This window comes from Patagioenas fasciata, chromosome 3 (assembly GCF_037038585.1).
Source record: "Patagioenas fasciata isolate bPatFas1 chromosome 3, bPatFas1.hap1, whole genome shotgun sequence".
Taxonomy (NCBI): domain Eukaryota; kingdom Metazoa; phylum Chordata; class Aves; order Columbiformes; family Columbidae; genus Patagioenas; species Patagioenas fasciata.
In genome coordinates, this window is record NC_092522.1 from 48,333,295 (window position 1) to 48,355,898 (window position 22,604).

Genomic DNA, 22,604 nt, shown 5'->3' on the forward strand with positions numbered 1-22,604 from the left:
TCATAGGAACTGCGGTAGTTTAAGAACACATGTACACTATAATAGAAGTGATAACTTTCAAACACAATGTATGAGTAAAAAGAATGTACTTGTACTCCTGGGCATAAGTAAAGATTCCTTACTGAGCAAGATGAAGTGTTTTGAATTGAAATAGTGATAGTAAGGGATAATTTATCAGTGTAATGCAACTGGTGAACACCAATGATTACTTCTCTATCCCTACCCCCGTAGTGGTTCAGATCTGTGACAGGATGAATTAAAGTTAAATTGTAACCAGTTATACTAGTTTTGTTATTATCCTGGTAAATTGTTCGTGATACATGAAATCTGTAGATAGTTGGGCTCCAAATACCAAAGTCATGCTTAGTAGTTGGTAGTGGTACAATACCACTGAAAAGAAGGCTTTCGTGCAGTTATCAAGATGGCAAACTACTGGTCATAATATATGAAAGCTTCTAGCTTTTCTGTGGAGATGAACATTTACCTTTTTTAATGAGGTAAATGTAATGTAGGACCTTCACAGCCTTTTACAGAACCTTTATATGAAATCTTAAACTAATATTGAATGTTTTGGTTAATGTAGTTTGGAAAAAATTAATGGACTGCTTGATAATTGTTTCAGAACATAATGCTCCTTGCAGTAACATTTGAATATTGCAGATTTTTATAGTGGACTCTTAAATTTTAATATGCACTCATAACCTACTGGCTGTATCATAGTCATGCTCTATGAAATTGTAGAATCGTTTTTATTAACCAAATTTTTAATAAGGTAATATGACTCTTGAAACCAAATATAGTAGTAGGAGTGTGTGCTTTATGATGAAGGATTGATTTAATTAATACCAAACTATAGTGAAAGACAGGAAGTGCAATCATTTCTGATGTGTGGCTAAGACTTGGTCACACTTTTGTGATAAATAATGAGTCTGTTTTTCAAAGTGTTATCCTGAACATAATTGGAAAAGGTGCTTGATATCCTGGACTTGTTTAACATAAATTTAAATATCTTTTAAAGACCATGAGATATAGAAATGTCTTTACATATTATTTAAAGTGTATTAAAAAAAAAGTGAATTAAAAGCTATCAGTTAATATCAGCGCCAATGTATAGTCTTTATCCAGTGGAATAAGTAACAATATTATAAATTGAAATTAGATAATGGGCAAATTAATTATTTAATAGGAAATTGCATTTCAGTTTGTGGGTTTGATCCACGGTGGGGGGTGAGGATCCTTATTGGATTGCAGGCATGAAGTAATTGATTCTCTTTGTTTCTGATACAGGAGGTAGCTACAATTATGTCTTTACATATCTCAATATACCGCAGTAGCTGTTTTTTAGGCAGTGCTTGTGAAGCAATGAAGCATAATTTTTCATATAAACGTTGAACTGATTGGTTTGGCACTTTTAAATTAAAATGTAAAAGTCTGTGTGACAAAGGAAGCCATATAAAGTAGTTCCATTTTAAGCATGGAAATTTGGGGGCGACAGTTACAACAGTCACATTGGGTCTCTGTTTTGAATTTGAAATTAACATTGTTAGACTTCTATAGTGACTTGAAATAGGGTTGTTTTGTAAGCCTTTTTTTGCAGGAATACTGTCCTGAATAATTTTTTAATTTGTCAGAGAAATACCTTGTTGTGATGTAAACAAACACAACATTGTACAAAGTTCTAAATTCTTCTTTTTGTGGGAAACCTTGTTGTTTGCAGATTTGATATCATGCTTTAGTTATTCAGTTAGCAACTGAGTCAAACTAAACCATAGTAACAATCTCTTTTGCCTTCAAAAACCATGGCTATTTTTACAGCAATTAAATTACTTTATGGGGGGATATCTAATAAGGGATGCAATAACAATTATGTGCTATAACTTTCTCAATTACCAGGACAAACGGTGAAGTAGGTATCTTAATATTGAAAGTTGGGAAGGCAGTGATTTGTTCCTGACACTTAAGGTCTATAGGAATGAAGGAGGAAGTGAAACAATACTAAGAAGCTAGCAGAGGGATGACTGAAATTGTAGCCTATGTAATTGTTCAACTTCCTAGTCAAAAAATGACTAAGTGTGTATATATGGCCACATGAAAAATTATGCTGTGCACTGAACTAATATTAACCTTGGTATGTCATCTGTGCATTCTTTGTTCTGTTGGTTTTGTATATAAAGCTTTATGAAAGTCTTTAATTGAATAATCAATCTTAGGTTATTTTTTTCCTTTAAGAACTTTATGTGTTGGCATAATGTGGACCTGCTCTGGAAATGAATTGAGATTGCGTTGCTAGAGGCTACTGTCTCCTGCACCTTGCTCTTATTTGTTGCAGGCAGTGAATGTGACAGGGAACTTTATGAAGAGTAGAATGGTCTTGGGATATAAGTAGTTGAATATTGCGCTGGAGAAGTGTATCCTCTTTATGGTTCAGCAATAGAAATGTTTGCACAATTTTATGCCATTTGCTAAACTTGGCCTTTATGTGGTGTTCATCATTCTAGGAATCCGACATGTGTTTTGTGATTTTTTCAAAAGTGTGAAAGAATTTTTTTTAAATAGATACATGCACTGATGTAGTTTGAAGTGGTGGTTTGAGTAACATTGGCATTTTAAGGGCAGGAGGAAAGCTATACATGTATAAAATTGACCTTCTGAAATGAATTGATAGTTTTGTAACATTGGTTTCTGTGTAGCTCCATTTCTTGTCCGTGGAAGGAGACTATTGGGGTGGTCTTTCCTCCATAGGGAGGCTAAAACCAGAAAATCGTTACTGTGAAATTCTCTGTTGCTTCCAACATGTCCAGCTATGATTTGTCAGCAGATTTTACACATGCCAGATTTTACTGGTGCATTTAATACTGATATTGCTGATGAGAGAATGACCTTGAAAAAGCAGGAATTCTGAGATCTGTTTTGGAGCATTCTAGTGGCTCCTCTTCAGCTTGTCTTCATCATGGTGTCTTCTACTCTTCTTTGGCTACTAATCTCCACTCTTAGTGCTTTATGCTCTATATTGGGGATGTCAGACTCATTTTCACTGGGGGCTGCATAAGCCTCGCAGTTGCCTTCACAGAGCAGAATGCAGTTTTAGGACTGTATAAATGTAGGAGTAGCTGTGTAAATAAGTCTGACGCTCCTGCTCTATATTTTATAGTTCTTTACCGTTTTTGTACGTTTGAGTGCCAGCAGGGACTGAGATTTAATACTATGGGACATAAGCAGTTTGCCTATTTAGTACCACACAATTCAGCAGCCTGAAGCACTTGGCTGGATCAGACTGGGTGTCTAGAACTTAACTGCTACAGTTGCATGTGCATCTACTCTTCAACAACCTAGAATAACACAGTTAACGTTTTTATAGTATCTGTTTTATTTAATCTGCTTAGCAGAACACCGACAATGAAAATGTTCTTTTGGGGATTGGTTCAGAAGCTTTGGGGCACAGTTATTTAATGTATGAGAATATATACAATTTATTTGAACTGCACATTGGTGGTGTCATTTGTGCCAAAACATTTTCAGGATTAAGAGAGTGTGTTACACACACTCTATTACACTTTTTCCAGGTGATTTTAATTTAGTCGTAAATGGTGAATGTTGAGTTTTCAACAAAGCAAAACTTGATCAAGATTCAGCTCAAGGGATAAAGCAGAATTGTAGTGGAAACAGATAAGTGAAGTTTCAGTATCTTTTACTTAGTGGATTGCATTAGAATAATTTAGGGCATTTTTATTATAGATGTTAATTTAGTATGCACTCCCTATCATACAGGTAATGGAGGCAGTATGTCAGAATACAAAATATCTGCAATGATAATCAATGCTGGCTTAAAATGGGTGTGAAGCTTCTGTTAACTAATATCTGAAACAGTAACCCTTAATTCACATCCAGCCTGAGTCTATAGAAAATATCCCACAGACAAACTGATCATTTGGGGAAAGCTGTCGCTACTTTTACCAGACTTTACACTTTCTGGGAATGTTGTCAGTATTTCACCATGCTGTAAACTTCAAGGAGAAGATGTAAACCAGACTGGTTCTCATTTGCCCCATCCTTCTGCCTCTTCATTTCTCTTCCAGGCATAGAGAGCCCCAGGAAGAGAAACATTATAAAGTACAGATAGAAAACATATAGAAAAACAGTTAGATGCCACATAATCATTTGCATCACAGTGTATGTGCAAATCCTTTGTTTTGAAGTGTTTCCTACCTGGTTGCCATGATAGTTTTGAAGCATTTGGAGAGCTGTACAATGCTATATGAACACCTTCAGGCACCTAGAAGAAAAATATACACACACTTCTGACTGCAGAATGCAAGATTTATTTTTCTGTTCCCTCCAGTGAAACTGACCAGCATTTTTATTTGTCCCACAGGGGTTGTTCAGAACTTTGTCGTATCCCCATGGTGGAATACAAACTAGACAGTGAAGGCACCCCATGTGAGTATAAAACCCCTTTCAGAAGGAATACCACTTGGCATCGGGTGCCGACTCCCGCTGGGCAGCCCCTCTCTCGTGCCTCTCCAATCCTAGGAACACCTGACAGACTGCCCTGCCAGCCGCTGCTCCCGCAGGCTCAGCCAGCCATTCCTCGCAGCACCTCCTTCGACAGAAAGCTGCCAGATGGTGCAAGGTGAGAGCCTGTCCGCTTCGTCATTGAATCATAGTGTCATTTTGGCTGGAAGAGACCAATAAGACCATTGAGTCCAACTCTTAACCTAATATTGACACTGAACCATGTCCCTAAGAACCTAATCTACGTATCTTTAAAACACCTACAGGGATGGTGACTCAACCACTTCCCTGGGCAGCCTGTTCCAGTGCCTGACAACCCTTTCAGTGAATAAATATTTCCTAATATCCAATCTAAACCTGGTGCAACCTGAGGCCATTTTCCCTTGTCCTATCACTTGTTACTTGGGAAAAGATACTGACACCCTCCATGCTACAGCCTCCTTTCAGGGAGTTGTAGACAGTTATAAGGTCTCCCCTCAGCCTCCTTTACTCCAGGCTAAACAGCCCCAGTTCCCTGAACTGCTCCTCATCAGACTTGTACTCCAGACCCTTCACCAGCTTTGTTATCCTCTGAACTACCTCCAGTGCCCCTATGTCTTGCTTGTAGTGAGGGGTAATGCCTGCCATTTTCCTAATATGCCTTACGCTAGATATCTCTGCTTTCTAGAACTTCAGCAAACCTCATTTTTGAGCCTTATTTTGTTGAGCTTTGACAGTAATTTAAATTCTGAGGTGGTGTTAAAGAGCCATCACTGAACCCAGTTCCCTCTACTTGAGGGAACAATTTCTGTTGTTTGTGATGGAAGTGGACTGGGCTGAGGACAACTGGCCTGAGTGGGAAACTGCCTTGTCACTTTTTGATCTACATAATGTCCTGTCTCCCACCTTTTGGGAGCCTATTTAAACAAATAATGAACATAAATAAGATGAAGTCATTCCTTTAACAATTAATTGTTTAATCTAATTACTTAGCTATTGGCATAGTTTCAAAGGATTCTGTGACTCATTACTGGTCCTTATACTTTGCTTTGCTTTTAATTAAACAAAACAGAGCTTGTGATTTGAATATGTAATACCTCTTAGATGGTGTGATGGTATCCTTAAATGTTAGCTCTGTTCTAATTTAATAATAATTCTTCATAAGACAAAAATTTATTTGTAAAGTTACTGATTGAACACAGATTTTTCACAATGAGAACAATTAAACATTGGAATAATCTCCCTAGAGGAGTGGTGAATTCCCCAACATTGGACACTTCTAAGATTCAACTGGACAAGGTGCTGGAATGTCTTGTCTAGACCATGCTTTTGCCAAGACTGGTTGGACCATATGATCCTGGTGGTCCCTTCCAACCTGAAATTCTATGATTCTGTGATTAAAAATTTGTAAATACATTTGACCTTTGAATTGTTTAGGAAAACCATACGTCTTGAGCTGAACTCTTTGTCCTTTATTGTTTGCATTTATTTCTGCTTATATCCTTTTTCCATGGGGTGAGGTAGTTCTGATTTCCAAGGAAAATGCATGTTGAATATATCTAATTGATATGAAAATCTAAAGTACTAGTCTTAAAAAGCTTTAAAAAATGCTGGATGAAATAATGAAATACTGCTATTGCTATACTATCTAATTTAGTAGGAAAGAATTAGTGACTTTTACATTGTTTGAAATATATACAGGTAATAGTAATACATATTTGCAAGTATGTCTGGGGAAGCCTGACTCCCAGTTATGACCATTTGATCATTTCCATTCTTCTTCTCCCCCACTTTCCTCCTCACCCCCTGAAAAAAGGAGAGGTGCATTTCTGTAAGCGTGTATGTATATGCCATTATCGGGCTTAAACTTTTCCTAGTGTCTTGTTACTGAAATTCTCAGTAACATCTAGCATAAGGAGACAATGTATCAAACGTCTAGAAATACTTGGGGATTTATGGAGTTTTATGAAGCATACTGTATGTCTATACAGAGAAAAAATGAAAGCTTTCTGACATACTACTCATTTTCAAAAGCTTCACAAATGTAAGTTGTGCTTCTCTTAACACTCAGTGAAGCATGTGAAAAGATGTTAAGACAAAGGCTATCTCTTGCCATGAAGAAATTCCTGTATGACTTAAACAAAACAAGTGCAATGTAGAAGTGCTATTCTTGGGAAGACATGGTGCAGATTATAAATAATGAAAAGAGAGGAAAATGATGAACTGTGACATGTGGGTCTTGAAACATGAAAAGAAAGGTACCCTAATTGGCAAGGTCTTTCCACATGGGAAGAGGCATAGTTGACGACTTAACAGAGGGATGGGCTTAAAACAAGAGGGTTTGAAGCAAGGTCGATTAGTACTTATAAGTAGTCTCGGAAGGGTGAAAATGTATACTCAGGCTAGGAAAATGATGAAGAGATTTTAGAGGGTCAGAGACCCAATATCAGTTTAGACAAATTGAAGAGTGCAGGCAAGAAAAAGCAGGTTGATAAAACCGGGAAGATAAAGCAACTGATCTGAAAATGAGCTAGCATTGAAGTCAGTGTTAAAAGGGTTGTTTTTTAAGATAAAAAGAAGCAGCAGCAACAAAAATGTGTGCTAGATGTAGCAAAATATTTAAGCAGCCACAGTTCAACTGCTGTGACATGCAACAGTTAAGTGCCAAGTCCCTGGAGTGAAATTAAAAACTGGGAGCGGAACACCTATGGTCCTAGTGCAGTTCCTGAGGAGTGTTAAGTGCTTTGAGAAGGCAATCCAAATGTTTTTGTGTTGATCAAGGAGTTTCTTCTCATTAGTCACTAAGAAATACAAGGGTATACTTGACCCTACTCCTGTTTTTGCAAAATTTCTAATTCTGTGACAGCTGCTCATAGCGAGTGCCTAGGACCAAAACTTCAGTCAGACTCACTTGGTTTTTCGCACCAAGAAGTCTGTGTGCTTGTAAGTGAGCGGGTCCTTTCACCTGGAGTCTGGAATTCATTCCTGAGAGCAGGCAGCTGGAGCTCTTCTGTACAGGACCCGTGTGAGGCATTCACTGACTGCATTGCTGTGGTCCTGCTTTTGTAACCACCTTTGTTTATCAGGCTAATGGCTAAACACTTATCCAGCAAATGGGAGGCTTGGGATCTACACATTCCTCAGCCTGGGATAGTACAAACCAATGTCCTGGTTTTGAGGACAATGTCTGTTTCCAGTCTGGAGGCCGGAAACATTTAGGATCATAAATTACCCACCTCTTAATGCTAGTTCACTTAAGCTGTGCAAGACATACAATGTTCTGGGTGGTAAGAAGCAAGAACATGCAATTGCGTTCAACTGTAGCCTACAGACTAATGTACTTGAGAGGCTCAGTCCTGTCAATACTTACCAGAGAGATACATGATGAAAAATTAGGAACTACAGTATCTACTTATTGTATGCATGTTTGGCTGTTAGACAAAATATAATAGCTAACGCCTTAATTTTCAAGCTGAACGCTAAAGTTCTTATTGAATGTCATGTCCTTGGGAGAGTGTTGCGCTTAAAACTATTAAAACTACCTCTTTTCACCTCTTCCCTGAGTACATACGTTCATTTCTATACATAGCCTTTTAAACAAAACCAAAACAAAAAACAACACCACTAAATTAAAAAAGGGGGGAAATTTGAGGAAATGTCACTGAGGGAAATTGTGTTTGTAGTTATGGACTGATATGCACAGAAGTGAAGGCTAGTAGAATGATCAAAACCAAATTCGATCACTGCATTTCAGCTGTCTGGAAATCAGAAGAGTAATTAGAGACATCGTTAAGATGAGGCTAAAAAGTTTCAATAATGAGTACAAAAGAATACTGTTCATGAAAATGTTTACTTATTGTTCTTCTACATCAAATAATTTATAAAATAAAAAGATATTGCTGTTAATCCTTCTAAATTACTATGTTCAAAGTTGTAATACATGCAAAGTGACTAACAATAATTTCTGATCCAGCATGAGAGCTTCCCACACAAATTTAGAGGCCTAATCCAGCTCCTCTGGCTCCTGAATAATCCCACTTGTTCAGGAATAAAGTTAGGTGTAAGGAAAATAGGATTTGGCACTTAGTCTTTCTCTTTTTGTGGCTTTTTAATGTTTTCAGCTGGAAATATTTTATTAATGATGAAATAAATAACATACTTTAAAAATATTTGTTCAAGTTTTATGAAACTGAGATAAAACTGTAAATTCACAAACAATATAATTAAGTGTTCATACTGCATCTGTGTTACTTGTAAAAATGAATGTATTTGTACAAATGTATTTGTTCAAATCTGAAACCCCACAAATAACTTGATGCACTGTTAATGACTGTGGTCAACATTACAGAAGTTCTCCGAGCAACCAGTCTTCCTCCAGTGACCCAGGACCCAGCGGGAGCAGCCAGTGGAGACAGCAAGTGGGATATGACGGGTATTGGTGAATTTTTTTTTTGTAACTCTTGCCATAGCTCCCTTGCATCTTCTTTCTGAAGCAAAGTTTTGTGGATGTTCTATATCATAGATGTATTTGCAAAATCTGCTTCAGTGGAAGAGTATTCAATTACAAAATCATCTTTATGGTCTTCAAAGGTTTTATTTCCTACTGTGCTTATTCCGGTGGCATCCATTCCCTGACATCTCTGCTCAAAAAAAGTAGCAGTCTTTCAGAGATCTCCCTGAAGGGCTGTTGCAATACACCAATGGTTCTTTCACATCCTTGTTAATCCCTTGGTGCTGAAGCTTCAGAAATTAGTTATCTGTGTATAAAAGACCACCCCAATAAACTGTCTATGTTATAAGAATATTATGAGAGAAGTGTTCTAAATTACTTTAAATTTGTCACTTTGTTTTATAAATAACAAGCTGCTGAGAACACTCCTGTTTATAAAATGTTGAGCTATGGCAGGATCTACATAGCATGACATAAAAGCATTCCAGACTTGCCACTTGGCTTGTGGAAGCGACTTTTCAGAAAAAAAAGTGAATATTGAAAACATAAGCTTGACTCCTTCTCTGTAAGCTTAATATTGCTTTGGCATGACTGTTTGTGGGTAAGATATTCCATGTAGCAGGTATATATGCAATATCATGGAGACTCCTCTTGGAATTTCAGAATACTCAATGAAATCTCTGGCAGCTAAAGAAATGCTAATAATTCAGATAAAACTTTGTCAATTTTTTTGACAGTAAACACATGAAAAATGCATCTTGTGTCATTTTTCCAGCATGGTTATTTCTAATAACAACCTTGTTTTCAGTGTGTTGCTTTGTGAAAGAATTTAGTTTTTTCAATACAATACAAGGCAATGAATCTGATACCAGCTGATATGTTCAGAGTGTGCAAACCTGCAAAACTACAGAGTTACTTTCTGTGGGGCTTAGTTCATAAAGCAGTTAAGCATCTGTTACCATAGTTTTCCATTGCAAAAACCTTTGGCTATATAGCCCCAGGAATGCATTTCTTCTTAAAGTTCGGTGTCTTCTTGACCTCTTCACACTTAAGATATAACAGTGTGCTGTTGAAGAAATTGCATGTAAATATTTCCACACAGTGTTTGGAAACATTACTATACTTGGACATGTTGGGTGGGGAAAAGATTGATTGTTTAAACAAATCACTTACAAAATATTTGCTCTGAAGAATAAAATGTGTTGTTGTTCATCATGTAACTAGTTTCCTAGGAAAAAAAACCTAAACAGCTTAATTTTCTGCTTATGTTAAAAGGTGCCAGTCCCCTTTGCTCCATGAACACCGCCAAGGTTCAGGCTCACTGGAATGTGAAGGAGGCAGAGAACGAGAGGAAACTTTGGAAGGAACTAGACATTCTGGTAATAAAAACCACTATATCTCAAAAGTAATGTTCTTTGCTGAAGTGCAGCCACCTTCTGATGCGGAGGTTTGATGCACAAAGAGCACATAATATGAAGTGAAAGCAGGGACTGTTACAGACAGTCTAATAGAATTTGGTGTGGGATATTTACCAAATACTTGGAATAAATTTCTTCTGAAAACCTCATTAATGATGAAGAGCAGGTGGAACTTTGTTCAATTATCATTGAAAAACTAGATCATAGGAAATTCCGCAAAGATACATGTCTCTGCTTCCAAAAAGTGTACAGGTTTGAAACCTGATGCTAAGCCATGTACCTTTTTTCTTTGTACAGTATACTCACGTTTTTAGCATTCAGAAATTAAAACACAATTATTTATGGCAGAAACCAAGTGGCATGCACCATCGACCAAAGTCCTGAGCTCCTACAAAGACCGGGCTTTACAGAAGGAAGGCAGTGGCAAGGAGTCGCCAAACAAACTTTCACATGTAAGTCTTTTGCTTGGAGGTAATTCAAACTCTTAAAAGAAAAAGAAAAAAAAAAAAGGAACAAAACAAAAACCAAACAACAACACCCCCCCAAAAAAAAACCCAACTAACAAAACAAATCGCCCTGGACTTTAGGAAACACATGTTATAATACATTTTAGTAGTTTAGGAAGACCACTGTGTGTTTTGGGAGGCAAAGAGTATGATCACCTAGATGTAGGGTAGATTATGGTTAATCTGTGTTTATAAACTAAGAACTCCAGGACTGCTTGGGTCTCGAGCACTGAGGAGATAAAACTAGAATAGTCTACACTCAGGTGTGTATTTATAGCTTCACTTATACTGGCTTACTTAATCTGTGAATTATTTAATGTCCTTTAAAAAAATAATATATTCACCATACCATTTGTCATGTTGTGTGAAATGAGCACTATAAAAATACAGTTTGTGCATTGAGAATGCTGAACAGATTTCTAGTCTACCTAGTTCAGTGGCCTGTCTTCAGTAATAGCGAAATCCTCAATCGTTTAGCATTGGAAGGTACACACTAATGATATGCAAGCTTTTTTTCTATTTATCTTTTTGTATGTTTGTTACATAGAAAAACCTGCTATATATAATAGGAATCTACACTATTTGTAGACTTTTATGGGTAAGAATGAGGCCGGTTTCTCCTCTTGTGTACATTGGTATCTTACGAGAATCTTGCTCAATACTTCTCAAAGTATTACCATAAACAGAATCATAACATAGAATTACACACATGAAGAAAAAAGAACTTTCTTTGACCTTAAGCTGAAGTTGACAGGAAGCTAGAATCAGTATGTAACAATCAGTATTAAACAAAGCACCAATACCAAGGTTTAATGATGAGTTTACTTAAGTTAGTTTTATGCTAATGGAAGTTCTTGTGCTTTTAGAATGGTGAGGATCTGAAGAGAAAATTTCATAATGTGCTTATGTTTGTGTTTGTGTGCATATGCATATGTATGGTGCAGGTGCAACATTGTACAAAGTACAAACCAGCACTATTATAAAGATAATACTAACTAAATGAGGCTACTTTGTTGTTGGATGCTGTAAAACCGAACAAAAGTGGTCACTACCTTGTATAGGATCTTTTCATGTTCTCTTGTGCATCTCCTTTTTGTTCAGCTCAGTTTGCCACATGAGACTCTGCCAGCCAGTGGAATTCCCATTGAGTGCTACGGCAGATGTACAAGAATTCTGCAAAATATTTAAATATTAGAAAAAAAGAGACTATGTTGTCTTTTTATCAGTCTTAACTTGGTGGAGAGAGGAGGGGGGAATTTCTCTGGCTGTCTTCAAACTCTTTGTTCTCCTGGAATAAATATCATAGTCATGCTCTTTTTTTTTTAATCTTGTTCCATGACTCAGTCTTTAACCACATGTAACAATTAGGGTGCTGCCACAAGGAAATTTGTAATATAATCCTGAACTGTGGCTGTAGTGAACTTTGAGCATTTCAAGATCTCTCTATCAGTAGTTGTTGTCCAAATTCCCTGCTGCTTGTGGAGTCAGGAAGGTGCATGTGTATGTTCAGCAACATATAGAAAATTTTGGGGAAGGTTCATATGTGCAATACATCTTCTGAGGTTAATTTTATGCCTTTGAGCTCCCCCCCCACGACCTTGTTTCTTTCCACTTTGATTCAATTTTACATTATTCACAATAAGAAGTGACATGACATTTTCTCCAGACACCTTCGGCCAAGTCCCTCTCCTTGGAAAAACTGCTTGTTTTATTTTTATCAATTGTTCCACTGTTTCTAAGGTGACAGTCATCTTGTAAAGGTTAGAATTAATGAATATGTGAGTGTCCCCTGCCTTTTTTTTATAAAATAATTTTCTCAAATTTTGAGGCCTGTTAATTTCCATACAGAATAGGAATATAGTTTATGGAAAGGCTGCCTTGTCTAATTGCTTTAATTTGTGAGCAACAGCTACATTTATATACATCTGCTAGGACAGGGATCTTGTAAAAAAGTTAGTCACCCTTCCCACTTAAATTCTACCTCATAGAATTCCATCTACCCTTATTGTGGCTACTCTGTCACATAGATAAGTTAATCCAACTCTATAAAATCTCTTTAAAAAAAAATATCAAACCCAACTTTATTGACACAAATGCCCGACATAATTATTCCACTTCAATTGCCCTGCTTAGCTTAGGGCCCTGTGACTGAAATTACTTTCATCTGGTACACACGCACTGCATTGGCTTCAGTTTGACAAGCCACACATCCAGTTGGATTTGATCCGATAAGCTGCGTATTTCACCCGCACTGAGGAAAAAAACCAAGGATAATTCATTCTTCAGTGTTTTTCAGATTTGCGGTAGAACTTGTTTAAACAAATAATTACCAGTGCTTCTAGCTTTACAAATGCTTGCTTTAAGTGTTCAGAAATGCAATTTTATGGATATTAAGCAGGTCCTATCATCAGAAAATTCAAGCATGATTTCAAGATTTACCATAGAAGCTGGAACTAGAGCCTTTTTATTTGCGGGGACATCAACCTTTAATGTGTCTAGCCAGCTGGGCAACTCATTTCATAGGCACTGGTGTTAAGATCTTTTTATACTTTGCAGTTATATTATAGTGTACTGTAAAAAATATATTATTTTTGAATGGCACAAATTCAGTAATAGATCTGAAAATAAATATTCTATTATTTAACTTGAAGGCGGGGGGGTGTCTTTGTTTTCTTGTTAAGATTGGAGACAAAAGCTGTTCAAGCCACTCAAGCAGCAACACCCTATCCAGTAACACATCCAGCAACAGTGATGAGAAACACTTTGGTTCTGGAGATCTGATGGATCCTGAGCTGCTTGGATTAACATACATCAAGGGGGCTTCTACTGACAGTGGCATCGATACAGCTCCCTGCATGCCGGCTCCTCTCCTGGCCCCTTTGCACCTGGCTGGCAGCAGGTCCGGCGTGCACTGTCGTACGGAGCAGTGGACTGAGTCTTCTGAAACTCCGGGGCCAGATGATGATCCAGCTAAAATCTACGCTGTTCATAGCTATGCCTCTGCTATTTCTGCCAGTCATACAGCTGAAGGCAGCATGGGAGACCTAAGTGAAATCTCTTCTCATTCCAGGTATGTTTTGTACAAATTAGGGATTATGGAATATAGATTAACATAAAGAGAACTCTCTTTCATTGTTGTTATTCCATTTACCTTTCTTTGAAAGTGTGCTTAACTAGTTTTGGTTTTTTTGTTGTATTTAAGTGCTTATATGAGCAATTTTCAGTCAATTTTTGGTGGGCCAGCCTAAAAAGCATAGCCAGCCCAACTCCCAGATCTGATGGAGACTTTTTATGTGACCTTGTGCACATTGCTTAGGTTTTTAAAGTCGGGAAACATCCCTGAGTGAAAGTGAAGTTTGCACCTAGAACTTGTTTGACGTACTTTTTTTTTTGTTTTTATACAGTGCAACAAATTACTTGAGAGTTAATGCTGAGGGAAATCAGAGAAATTGCAATGGAAAATTTTTACGTAGTGATGGACAATTTTTACATATAGTGAAACTGCATTCCATACTATCCCCCCTGAATTATATCCTTGTGATGTATGCTTTACAGTTTTGTTAGTTGAACTGAATTTCTGATTGATTTTCAGCTCCTCTTTTTGTTACGAATGGAATGTGTGCATGGTACATCTGTTGTAAGGCAAACTTTGAAAGAACACTTTTACGGCTGGTTGCCTTTATCTCCCAGTTCCAATTTTATGGTGACTTTGAAGTTGAAGCTTTGGTCTATGTGTTAAGATTTTTACTCTGTAAAGGATGGAAGGAATTTGTTAGTCTTTCCATCTGACTTTTCTGTTTTCAGTGTCAATCAGTACAGGAAAATAACCAAATAATAATCTCTATCCTCATTTCTTTATATGCTTGGCATGAAAGAATTAGTCTTGTATACTGCCTCTTTTTTCACAAGTTATAGAAGATAGTATAGACTATTGTATGGCCAATTGTGAGGACTGAGTAAATGCTTTTACATTAAGCTTTTACTACCCCTGTGGTAATGTAAAAGCTCCAGATTTACTCTGTGTGTGTTGAGATTTAATTTTTTTTATATCAAGACTTCTAAAGTTCTAGAAATAAGCTCTGCGCTTCTAGGACTTCATCATTATGAGCTGAAATAGATTTCTAATGGCTAGAAATGTGTATTTGCAGCACTTTTGTGACAGCTGTCATATTTAAAGCGCCAGGCAGCCATTAAGTAAAATGCTGCTCACGTCTACAGAATCAACATTTTGCAGATTAATTAAAAAATAAATAAAAAGCATATAGATTGAGTGATTTACTCAGGCATTTCCAAAGTAGTAATTATTGCTGAAATACCGACTCACATTAGGATTGCCCAATTCCACTTTGGCAGTAGAGATGTTTTCAAATGATCGCCTTCCAGTTTGTTTGCCAAATCCTTTTACTATAGAAAATGTCAGAGTTATGTTATGTGACCCGACTGTTTTATTTAAACTTTGCTTAAATATCCATTAAATTATGTTGGAGGGATAAATAATTTTGCAGCTAGGTTTAAAAGCTGGCACCACCTGTACAGGACCCACAGGCATACGTTATTAAAAAATACCTCATAGCTGTGATGCTGCAACAGATCTTCAAATAGACAAAGGAAGCTGAGTTAACGTATAAGCGTGTGATATCTACTGCCGAATCCTCTATTTTCCAGCTCATCAGACGCAGAGTTTATTTCCTCATAATATGTAACAATTAAATTCTCACAATTTGGAGGCATTCGTTCACAATTATTTTATGAATGTTAAATAGCAAACTTGTTCTGCAGCAGCTAAACAGTGTAAAACTTCAAGAGACAAGCCCACAGACTGGTGGGAAGTCAATGATTTATAAATGCACCACGTCTTTATTAAAATTGCATTCTATTTACTGAATAAAGTGCAGTGCACAGGAAGGCTGTTGGTTGGTTGAAAAATACTGGCCTGTTTATGTAACTTGGTCATATAAAGAAGCCCCTGAAAAAATTTAATACTATAGTGTCCAAGTAAGATTTACAGAATTAAACCTGTTGTGTGAAACAGTATCTCCAACTACAAGACCAATGAGCTATGCATAACATTGTCTCACAGCTCTGTTATTAATGGTTTTATCTCTCCTATTGTTTGTTAATTATGCACATGAATTGTTAAGTACCTTCATGTTACGCAGCTTAAACAGCTTAGCTTCATTGCCTTTGGTTTTGCTTTGTTTCTTACGTAGGCCATCTTTGAATCCTGAAATTGCATACTGAATATTTCCTCATTTAAAACCACAGAATGAGGTTGGATGCCCAATTTTAGTTAAGTTTAGTTACAAACAAAAGTCTAAAATCCTCTATATCATGTCCTTGCTGTTGATCTGTGTTTTACATTGTGCTTCAAAGTTTGCTTCATTTTTTGATTTCTTTTCATAACTGAGTTATTCTTCTTCACCAGATCTTTACATAATTTCTTTGCATATTTGGAAGGATGGGAAGCAGAACCCAAAGCTTTTAGCATGACCTGCATTATTTTCTTCCCCCAAAACCTCATAATCTTGTTTCTACTTTTGGGGGAGAAAAAGGGAGGAGAGGAGAGAAAATAATTTTTTTTAAAAATTAAATGCACGTGCTGTGATCAAAATTATTAATCCATTGCCTTAGTGATCCAACTTTCTTCCACAGTGGGCATTTTAATTTGATCTCATGACATCCATGCACATGCGTTGCTTGTATTTGACTCTGCATGGACAGCAAAGTAGACATGTCTGTTATACTTTCAGCAACACGTTCTGGTCCTCTGCGAATTAATCCATTGCTTGTGGGATTAGATTAAAAGATAGCACAGTGTTTGGTATTTGTAAACCCACAATGAAAGTTAGGAGCTGCTACTTCAGGTTCAAGGCGTTTGGTTTGTGAATGCTTCAGTTACTTCACCTGCAAGATGAAAAGAAAAAAAAAATATTCTTCAAGGAAATGTTTGCTTTAGTTCATTTTAAATCATTTTGAGAGTCATCAGTAAAAGGTTTTATTAGTCCTTACTAGTGCTATTATTCATAATAAAAGAGGCTATTAAAATTATCCAGAGGACTGGTTTATTTGAACTGAAATTTATTTCTGTTAATATGAAATTCTCAGTGGTACAGAATGGAAAGCACAGTTTAAACTGGCTTAAATTGGCAAAATTAACATGAAGTGAAAAGGCACAGAAGTTTAATAATTAGAGAGATATTTGGGGTAATTCCCTATGTAGTTCTTGATGTAAATGGAATTATACTGTTAATAATGTGTGTCCAAATTTACTTAAATTGCACACACAAATTCTACATGTCTTGAACTTAGTCTTTTATTTCATATCAGTTTGCATTGACATTTCAGCAAGTTGAATTATGTATGTTACTTGATTTAGAAACTCAACACAATCATATTCTCAAATAACTTTAATGTCTATGCTGCTAGTATGTAGAAAACTACTGCACTACCATTGCTACCTTTATTTCAATCATGAGAAAAACTCAACATTAAGAATTATAGCTTCGTACCAGATGAAACATTCCTGATTTGTTTTTGTATAGCAGATTTCATTTTTGCCTTTGTGTGTTTCCTTTACTTTTTCAGTGGGTCACATCATTCAGGAAGCCCATCAACACATTGCTCTAAAAAAAGTGGCTCCCTAGATACCTCCAAAGTCTATATAGTGTCACAGAATACTAGTCCACAGATTTCTGGTTCAGTTTCAAAACCATACCACAGACAAGGAGCAGTGAGCAAATATGTCATTGGATGGAAAAAATCAGAAGGAAGTCCTACACCTGAAGAATCTGAAGTTGCTGAATGCCATGAGTAAGAACTCCGTTTAACTTTGTTGGGGGGTGGGAAAGAGTAACGGAAAAACGAAAAATGAAAAATTCCATTTCACTTTTAAACACTTGGGTTTTTTTCTCTACCATTGTGTATCAAAGGTACATCCAAAGAAACAAACAAACCAACCAAAAAAGACAATAACTAGAATAACTACACAGGATACTCTTTTCTTCTCTGTTCTATCCAGCTGCAATTTTTTCCCATGTGTCAAATAATGCAAGCTGATGGAAATTTCTGAAAATGTGTGTATGCAAAAAGTATGGCTATGTCAGACATTCTGAATTTCCATTTTGAATCTCTAGGAAACAAATAGGAAGGTACAATCTTATTACGGTTTTAAAGACCTTTTCTACAAATCTTCAAGAACTGAGTTGAAAAAAGCTTTTACTGACATTTCTGTATTAAACATTTCTCCCTTGTTGCCTCAGCAAATACATTACAGATGAGAGAGATGTCTATAAACATATGAGTGATCTATGGTAGATAACTTTTAAAAGTTACTGCCAGTTAGGGGTATTTTACTGGTTCTTTGCTGTATTTTTCTGACTTTGTTTTTAATAAATGGGCAAATAGTGGTGGTTAGGACCCCAAAGAAAAGATTAAGTGTGGATAGATCTGATGCTCTCTACATGAGATTCTACAAAAATGTGTAGCCTTCAATCAAACAATGTATTTTTCTAGCAAGTGATATTTAGACAAAAATATTCAGAGCGGTTCTAATGAACAGCTATATGTACAACTTAACATAGGAATAGCTAATGAGAAATATTGTCATCTTAAGTGGGAGAAAAAAGCTTGCACTCAAAGGGAAAGATGCACTATCTCAGATACACATAGATTATGCTGCTGCAGCAGTAATAAGTAATGTTTGAATCTGCTTTTTAAAACTGACCTTTAAATTCATGTTGTCTTCAAAATCATCTTCTCAGATAACCTCCTTGCTTTCTTTTTGTGCATAAGCTATTCAGTTCTCCCTCTCAATAAATCAGCTCAGCCCTGTATATCTTGATAAATTGGCAAGATGACATGCAGTACCTTATTTTTCAAATATTTAATGGAGTTTACTCTGTTTTATGGGAATGCATCATTTGCATCTAATATTACGTGCTACATATATGTGCACATTTATGCCAAGATTAATATTTAAAAATATAAGCTAGAATATATGTGCTATGAAATATGATCCTAAAGTTAAACTCTTAAATTCCTAGTTTTCAAAAGTAGCAGATATTACTACTTTCATGTCCTGATTATTTGTATTTCTTTGTGGCTTTGTACTGCAGATTTCATCCCACATCCCCCCCGCCCTCCCCCCTGCCACAAAGTTTTAATTGCTTAAATCATTCAGTTGTAGTATTTGCACTTAAAGTGGTAATTTCATTGATTTCCCCCAAGTTTTTGCATTTTGAACTGATTTATCTTTATTTTGAATGGAAGCCTAAGCCTTAAAACAAAATTGCATAATGAATCATGGTATTTAGACTGAAACCACAGCAATTTAGAAAAGTATCTTCAAGAGTTAGTTCTATTTAAGAAACATTAATTAAATATAGCAGTGCTTCATATATCAGAAAATATTTTCAGATTTTTCCATGGCACGCAGCACTGTTTCACGTCTTTCTTTCTAGGAAAGCTTTCTGTTCATGATAGAGAGGAAATATCTCTCTGAGGTTAATTATATCTCTAATTAGTAATGATGGTGAAAATCAGGTCAATTGCTGAATGTTGTGCCACTATAGGATATAATTCACTGAGAATTACACTTTGCCGTAGTGAAGCTTGTTTTGTCTTTGCTGAAAACAGTCACTGATTATGCTGCACTTGGCAGTAAAGAATGGCTTCAAATGTGTGTTCTGTGTGATTGGGAATCTCTAGTTCCTTCAATTGCATTTCCAGAGTAAACCTCTTAAAATTCTCTCTCTCCTGGAAGGAAGCTAAAAGATAATAATTCAGTTTGACAGTCTTTTGTTGATTGTAAATACATTTTTATATGCTGATAATTAAGGAAGACAGCTGGGTTTTTTTTTGTCTGAAGTGCTTTATGAAATTACTGATAATAAAACATACTTGGCACCAGGCACAATTGATTACCAATACACTCCAAATGCTGACATTGATGACCGTAGTCATTTTACCAGATTGTGAAGCTGGATACAATATCACAATATAAAATATTGTATTTCTTATTTGCTAAGGAAGTAAAAGTTAAAATACTTTGTGATGAAGATAGGAAATATTGGTATAAATACTGCTTTAACAGTAGAGCATAAAAAGAGGCAAGCTAGGCAAAACAAGCATTATGGTTTTTTTAAATTGTTCTTCAGAATTACTAAAATTGATTTTTTTTTTTTGTTGGTTTAAGAATTTCATAAATGTAAAGCAATCAAAAAAGTGTTTTAAATAAGAGTGCTCTCTGTCAGAAGGTAATGCTAACAATTTTTACTTTGTGACAGAAAACGCATGCAGTCTTTCAAATCCAAGAGCACTATTGCTTCTCTTGCTAAAAACACCAATTGTCTCAACAGAGTATATGATGATATTGATGCTGTGTCTGCATCAAGTCCACTCCAAACTTCTGTGAGGACTGCCATTGTTGAAAGTCAACAAGTCTTGTCCAAAGAAGATTTTCTGAAGTTGATGCTGCCAGACAGCCTCTCTATGGAGGAGGGGAGAAGAAAGGTGAGCTATTTTCTTCGGCTCTGTGTATCTCAGACACAGTTACCTTAGAAATTAATTTCTGGTATTCACAGAATTGTTATAGAGAAGGCAATATCATATTGTACAACCTAAGTATATTCCATGGGGATGCTATAAGTACTGACCTTAATTCCCAAAATATCATTTCCCACAATATGAAAATTATCTCTAGTTTGATTATGTATGAGACACAATATTTGTTTAAGTATGTTTTTGGTTAGCTTGAGCAGAGCCAGGTGCAGGTTGAGCAACCTAATTGTAATTTCAAAGATGAAAAGTAACATTTTCAAGGTTGGATGCCTAAATTTATACACCTCATATGATATTAAGTCACGTGAATGAAAGCAGCCTGCTTTCTCCTACCCTGTGATACTTAGTACCAAAGATTGTATTTGAATTCTGAATCAGTTTCATGTAGGTATCAGTGGCAACCGCTCAAAAGGCGTATAATTGTCAGTGCTAGTAGAGAGCATACAGCTAATCTTAATAGTATGAAGATAATAGTAATTTTTAAAAAGTTCACAGAAAGTGGATGGAGAACTTAAAATTTACTGCTCCCCAAAGTATAGATGATTCTGGATTTTGTGCTTGATGTGGAATAAAGCACAAAGCAATTAAATTACTTTAGGTAATTGTCACACTTTTATATTAACTCCATGCTCTCTTAACCCACTGTGTTGATATAATGTACTAAATAATATAATCATCATGTCTGAGCAAAAGTAACACATGGGAATCCTCGAAGTGTAGAGTTGAATTTAAAATGCAGATCATACACATTTTTTAACATGCAATATGTTAAGTATGTATTATATATATTTGAATTCTCATTAATAGTGTCCTAGAGGATTTTATGATTTCTGATTGATACAGTAATTAGTTCTCTGTGATGATTTCAAGAGCTACCGATGTTTCTGGCTATCTAAATGAGACAAAACAAGGAGTGAGGAGGTGTGGCCATCTGAGATAAGTTACTGCTGTCTCCTTCCCCACCCAAGATACCCAAAGCAAAGCTCACTAAGTGAGAGACACCGTAGCCCCTGACTTGCAGGGGATCCCCAGCCGTAGGACTCAACAGTGTCCAGTCTTTGATTATGCCTTCACAGAGGGTAGGAATCTTGGTATAGGTGAGTCAGTTGTCTTTGACAGCAAAATCAGAAAGGCTTTTTCTGAATATGTAAGATTGTACAGAATCAAATCACATTTGGTTTTACTTTCTTCATAGATCAGGAAATAATAAGCCTTGCAGGTAATGTTTAAATTTTGATGCATCCTGAAAAGAAACTCTGTAAAGCTCCAATAATATTCAGTGTATTCAGATAGCTAGTGAACAACCTTTGTAGGTAAAAGATGTAGTATAAGGTTGAGGAGACATGCGTAGCAGCCCAGAATTGCGGCAGGATCCTTGCTGGGAATCTTGAGTGCAGGAAAGAGGATCTAAGACCCTTCAATTCAGAGAGTGAAGGCCTTTGCCCAATGTCATCCCCTATTAGGCTGAGTCTTTTGGTATTTTTTAATCTCTGCTTATAAAAGGATACCATATATCCATTAATTTAAGGATGCTGTGTATGTCTATTGCTGTGATCATTTTACATTTGTCTTAAAATAAAGTTTTGCATGATACTTTTTCCCACGCCCTGTATCTATTTCAGGCAAATCTCTAGAATCTATGTGGTATTTCCCTCGATTTTCTCTGGGACACAGTTAAGCATTCTAACAGCTTAGCGTGTTCTGTATTGTCATCAAGACAGATGCTTTCCTGAACTACCACTGTGAAGTGGTTTTAAGTGTTTTGTAAAGACTCTGTCTTGTGGCATGATGGAGTGTTTGTGTATTCCTTGTAGAAGTATGCATCAGTGGGTAAATTTTTCAGAAATACAACAATGTAGATATCCTTAGTTCTATGTTATATTCACTGTTTTAAAAAGCTACTGCTCTTAAGCATATGTTCTGTATATGGAGTGGAAAATTCATAATTAATTACATTGAAAACAGGTTAGGACGTTAAATTGTGTTATGCAGGACAAACCAGTTAAAATAATTAAGGCGATAACTGACATTTGTAGATCTGAAGAGCAACTAGATTTGCTGTGCTGAAGAATGATTTACAAAGTGGAATGGCCCAGTTTTGCAATACAGTAACGTCTTGTCTTACTGTAGATATTCAGGTTGTGGTTTAAGGAACTTTTTGGAAGGCACAAACAGTTTTCA

General features: G+C 36.2%; 1 protein-coding gene across 6 annotated transcripts in view; it reads left to right on the forward strand.

Annotated features, from left to right (window-relative positions):
• Window positions 1-22,604, forward strand: part of SIPA1L2 (signal induced proliferation associated 1 like 2) — a 140,525-nt gene that overhangs the window by 99,860 nt on the left and 18,061 nt on the right. For all 6 annotated transcript variants that reach the window (XM_071806301.1, XM_071806302.1, XM_071806303.1 and 3 more), the window contains 7 exons: window positions 4,373-4,630; window positions 8,840-8,923; window positions 10,217-10,320; window positions 10,708-10,811; window positions 13,547-13,935; window positions 17,451-17,675; window positions 20,222-20,375. In XM_071806301.1, the coding sequence (XP_071662402.1) occupies window positions 4,373-4,630; window positions 8,840-8,923; window positions 10,217-10,320; window positions 10,708-10,811; window positions 13,547-13,935; window positions 17,451-17,675; window positions 20,222-20,375 (1,318 nt within the window). The remainder of the gene's footprint in view (window positions 1-4,372; window positions 4,631-8,839; window positions 8,924-10,216; window positions 10,321-10,707; window positions 10,812-13,546; window positions 13,936-17,450; window positions 17,676-20,221; window positions 20,376-22,604) is intronic.